This window comes from Melopsittacus undulatus, chromosome 6 (genome assembly GCF_012275295.1).
Source record: "Melopsittacus undulatus isolate bMelUnd1 chromosome 6, bMelUnd1.mat.Z, whole genome shotgun sequence".
NCBI classification, from domain to species: domain Eukaryota; kingdom Metazoa; phylum Chordata; class Aves; order Psittaciformes; family Psittaculidae; genus Melopsittacus; species Melopsittacus undulatus.
This window is the reverse complement of record NC_047532.1, coordinates 32,155,234-32,160,431: the sequence shown is the minus strand read 5'-3', so window position 1 is coordinate 32,160,431 and position 5,198 is coordinate 32,155,234. Positions and strand designations below refer to the sequence as shown.

General features: G+C 51.4%; 1 protein-coding gene across 1 annotated transcript; it reads left to right on the top strand.

The window, feature by feature from the left end:
- Positions 1-3,476: 3,476 nt before the first annotated feature.
- PAQR9 (progestin and adipoQ receptor family member 9) lies at positions 3,477-4,745 on the top strand. Its single transcript, XM_034064267.1, has one exon. It carries the CDS (start codon positions 3,477-3,479, stop codon positions 4,743-4,745), a length of 1,269 nt encoding a protein of 422 aa, XP_033920158.1.
- Positions 4,746-5,198: the final 453 nt, after the last annotated feature.

Sequence of the window (5,198 nt, the reverse complement as noted above, 5' to 3'; positions counted from 1 at the left end):
CTTCCATATCATGCTGAGTATGTTAGAGTGCAAAAGATGAAATTAAGTTGTTTGGGTTTTTTTCCCTAACCAGAAGGCATAATTTCTTTAGGGAGGCTTGAAGGAATTCGGAATATCTTATAGAGGTTTTGATATGCAGACAAAATGACAAAATGATACCTTGTGAAAGGACTTCAACAGTGGCTAAAACAAAAGTATAACAGAGAAACAAACTCACATTTGGTATTCTAGCACATCTTGTTCTTGGAGTCTTCAGCCAGCACTGATTAACATTATCTTCCATTACTCACCTCATTAAGCAGTGCCTTCTTCAGTGTTTTAAGAGCCTTTTGTTTTCTCAAAGATTATTTGGAGAGAAAGCCTGCAGAAAATTCTACACATGCTAGAAGAAACCCTGGTATATGCTGACCATGCCCTTCTAAATATAAAATCTGGTTAGAGAAACACAGAGGCCCCTTCATGCTCTACATTATGTGGACTCTCTGTGACCTCCAAACACCCTGATTTTCCCTGGCTTACCACATAATAGTCATGTAATACTAACCTTGATGGACTACATATGAATAAGAAGCTATTTTGAGGTTGTAAGTGCTTCAAATTGTAAGGTTCCCAGTACGCTACTCCACAGCTAGCTTGGGATGAGAATAATTAACTCAATGTAAGCTGTATGCAGTTATCTTTATGAAAGCCCAATCTGCCTGCAGAGAACATTCTCCCCTCTGAGGAGGCAGCTTTGCAAAAAAGCAAAAGAACCAACTCATTACCTTAGTAATGGGTTTCATTAATGTGGCTGCTAAAGCTACATTGCTGTCACTTGGCAATGATGTGAACCATGACCTTAAGAGGCTCTGAGATCTCCCTGGCACTTTCTGTCCAGACAGGGACACCCAGGTGATGCGTGAATATCCGGGACAAGCCAAAGCCAGATACCTGCACAGACACAGAGAAAAGAAGATGTCTATTTATTTTATACTCCTTGTATTTATCTGTAGGACAGTTTCAATACATAAACCACCAGGGGCAAGGCAAACAAAACTAGACAGCTGACATCAACCTGTGCTTTTTCCAGAGGAGCTGGCATGTTCAAGTCACTCAAGTCATTCTCAGCTCTGCAGAATTCTTAAAATATTGCAGGAAAACATCGATAGGAGGGAGAAATTTCCAGACATTTCTCTTCCCTGCAGCATTAATATATATTTCCAACAACAACCAGGCAGCTCAGTGCCCGGCAGAACCATGACAGTCTTGAGCTAGAAGGAATCTCTATTTGCTCCCTCCACCTTGGGCTGCCCCCATAAAAACACAAACCTAGTGGGTGCCTCTCCCAGAAAGCCAAGCAATATCACAGCACTCTCTGGGGCAGGAGGGCTGGATTGCTCCTGCCTCCCCGAAAGTCTGGAGATTGTAGGAAAGCCAGAACACGTAGAACAAGCCCTGCTCCCTCTCTAAGTCCAGCAGTTTCCAATCAGCGGTGGATGTTGTTTAGACACCATCTGTTGCAACAGCTGCTGGTGGCTTTCCAACCAGCTCTTTAGCACAGGTCTAAAATGAGATTGCTCCCAGTCAACCACCTCTCCTTATCTAACCTTGATGAGGGAGGCTGAAGATCATGGTCACTTCGGTCATCTTCCTCAGGGCCTGCAGTGGCACTTGCCACTGTAAATGGAAGTATCCCTTAGGGACTGGGAGAAAAGGTAATCAGAGCCCTACTGGGAATACCTGCAGGTGTGGTGCGGTATGACTGGAGCAGGATAGGGGTGAAGGTATCTTCTGCCTAACAGCCCCCTCACCACCAGATGCATTTACCTTGATGCAGCAAATGGCCCAGCATGGTGACTGTTTATTCGCCAGGGTGACATTTCTAGTACAAAGCAGCGCCATGAGGAGCCTGACCTCTCCCAGAGGCTGAGCAGTTTTCACTGATCCCAAAGAATTTCTCTTCCTAACGCCCACACTGCAGAGCCCACAGCAAGCACAGCTCTGCTCCCTCCTGGTGCAGTAGAGGCCCTCCTTGAGTGTTCACTTGGTATGTCCCTGCACACCACCTCTAAAACACATGGACATCAGAGCACATTAGACCTATTATCTAAAAAATAAGTCTCTTAGCTTAATATTTTACTCCTGCCCTTGCTTTGCAGCACTTTTACAGTGGTGTTTATTTTCCTAGCAGGACTCCTGTGTAATTTTTATAAAGTTTACAAGCAGTGTCATCAGTCTGACTTGCTTTTGACAGTTCCATACAATCAATATTTTTACTCTAATGAAAAGTGCATTCAAAATCACCTTCAGCAACACATTTTTACTTCTTTTGGTGCCAATTTAAAAAAAAAAAAAGATTTTTTTATGTTGTCAGTATTGAAGATGTTTATAAAAATCTGTAAGCAGAATGTCTTAATTATATTGGACCTTGGTTTATACCATATGACAATACATATATATCTGACTATTACCGCGTAATACATACATTTGAAAACAGGGAGCTATCAGAAACGTAAGATCAGCCAAAAAGAGAAAGGATATGCATTGGAGCAGCAGAGTGCAATCCCTCACTGTGGCTCTGACTTGCGCCTGCAGCAGTCACCCACCTTTCCGCACTGCCTTCTGCTTCCTTCTGGCCTGTTCAGGTACAGTAACACTGCTTTTCCCCATATCTTTGTATTCTGATTATGTAACTCTGCTGCTTGCATAACCGCACCGCTGATATAAATGTGGGATTTGTCTAAGGATCAACACAGAGCAGCTCTTGTCAGCCCATTACCGAGTCCCAGCCACCTCGCTTGCAGCGTAGTGACAAGGTGGGTGCTTGTCAGTGTGACATGCACCCGCTGCAGCCTGCCTGGGAACATTTGGACTAAAATAACGTTTGGATTCATTGCATGAGGTAATGGCACCACCGAAACCAGGTCTCAGGAGGCTTCACTGAAGCACAGACGGCAGAAATCCGCTCAGCTGCCAGATGTCCCCTGGCTGGGGGCACTTTCCAGTTCTACCCGGTCTGCGGGGAACCTCATGACTCCGCGGGCTCACCCCGCTTTTCCTCGGGGCTTCTACCCGGCTTTTGCCACCTGCTCTGCGGCCAGCGGGGCTCGGAGTTGGGCAGCACTCAGGGGACAGCTGATGCTAATGCCCCATTTGTGCTTCTTAAACCATAGCATTCCCACGGGAAAAGCCCCTTACCCCAGCCCCGCTCACAGGTCCCTACCACCAGCCCGGAGAGCTGCCGGCGGAGAGCGGCCCAAAGGGCGGGGGCTGCGAGGCTCTCCCAGGCCCAGCCCCCCCGCTGTCGGCCGCATCAATCATTAAACAGCGGCTCGGGTGTCCAGCGCCTCCCTCCCTGGGAAACCCTACCCCGGGGCGGCGGGGGCGTCTCTGCTGGCTTCCCAGTAGCACGGGATGCGCCGCCGGTTTCCAGTTACCGCGATGCCGGGCGGTGGGGCGGGAGGAGCCGCGGCGGTGCCGCCACTGCCCGTGCTGCAATGAGTGATGCTGCTGGGGGCGGCGGCGGCGGAGGAGAAGGAGAAGCAGCAGCAGCAGCAGCAGCGCAGAGCCACCGCGGCTTTTCCGCCGGCGGCTGCGAGAGCAGCGGCTCTACCTCGCCCGAGCGGCGGCGGCGGCGGGGCGCGGCGGCGGGCGGCGGGCCGGGGTTGGCCGGGGGGCTCGGGGCCGGCGGGGACAGCAGCATGCCGGCGGGTGACGGGGACAAGGAGGAGCCGGCCCCGCCAGCTCGCCCCGCCGCCCTGCTGCGGTGGGACGAGGTGCCCGAGGACTTCGTGGAGTGCTTCATCCTCTCGGGCTACCGGCGGCTGCACTGCTCGGCACAGGAGTGCTTGGCCTCGGTGCTGCAGCCCACCAATGAGACCCTCAACTTCTGGACCCACTTCATTCCACTGCTGCTCTTCCTCAGCCGCTTCGGGAAGCTGCTGCTGCTTCGAGGCGCTGGGGATGTGCCCTTCCACCACCCGGCCCTACTGCCCCTGTGGTGCTATGCCTCAGGGGTGCTGCTCACCTTCGCCATGAGCTGCACGGCCCACCTCTTCAGCTGCCTCTCCCCACGCCTCCGTGCCACCTTCTTCTACCTGGACTATGCCTCCATCAGCTACTATGGCTTTGCCAGCACTGTGGCCTACTCCTACTACCTGCTGCCAGGGCTGAGCCTGCTGGACGCCAGTGCCATGAGCCACTACGTGCAGCAGCGGCTGGGCTGGCAGCTGGACTGCAGCCTGCCCATCGCAGTCTACCGTGTGCTGGTGCTGCCTGTGGCCCTGGCACTGGCTGTGGGCTGCACAGCCGCATGCTGCCGCAGCCGTGCTGCCTGCTGCGCCTACCCTTTTGCCGTGCGCACCTTCGTCTTCGCCATGCCACTGAGCATGGCCTGCCCCATCATGCTAGAGAGCCTCTTCTTTGATCTCCGCACCCGCAACCCTACTCTCTTCATCTACTTCTACCGGCGCTACTTTTGGCTCCTGGTGGCCGCCTTCTTCAATGTCAGCAAAATCCCCGAGCGGATCCAGCCAGGGCTCTTCGACATTGTGGGGCACAGCCACCAGCTTTTCCATATCTTCACCTTCCTCAGCATCTACGACCAGGTGCACTATGTGGAGGATGGGCTGGCCGAGTTCCTCAAGGCACCCCTGGCTGCTCCCACCTACCTGGGCACTGTGGGGTATATGCTGCTCCTGACAATCTGCCTGGCTGTGGTTGTAAGGAGGTTCCTCAAAGTCGCAGACCTCTGCAAGCAGGACTAGCTGGGCTGGTGAACCTTGGGACAGTAAACACCACACTGGTGACCCTTGGGCTGGAGACCCTCTGTCCAGTGACCTTCAGACTGGTGATTCTCAGACTGGCCCCACCATGTCCTGAAGATGTTGTGAAACCTGGGGGCAATGCACCTGTGGAGGAGCCAGGTCCCTTTCTCCAAGGGTTGCTAGAGAAAATGACCTGCTCGTGCTCTTTAAACTACTAGATTACCAGGGGAAGCAAGCAAATGCTTACTGGTATGTTGCTGCTTAGAGTATAATCTGAAATAATTTAGCTCTGCTACTAGGAAGAATGCATGAACCGTGAATGCCACTTACTAATTTCATAACAATTAGGTTTAAACTAGCTCTGTATATACATATATACATATATATATTTATATATCTAGCTATATATTATTAGCTACATATATATGTGTGTATATATATATACAAACACCT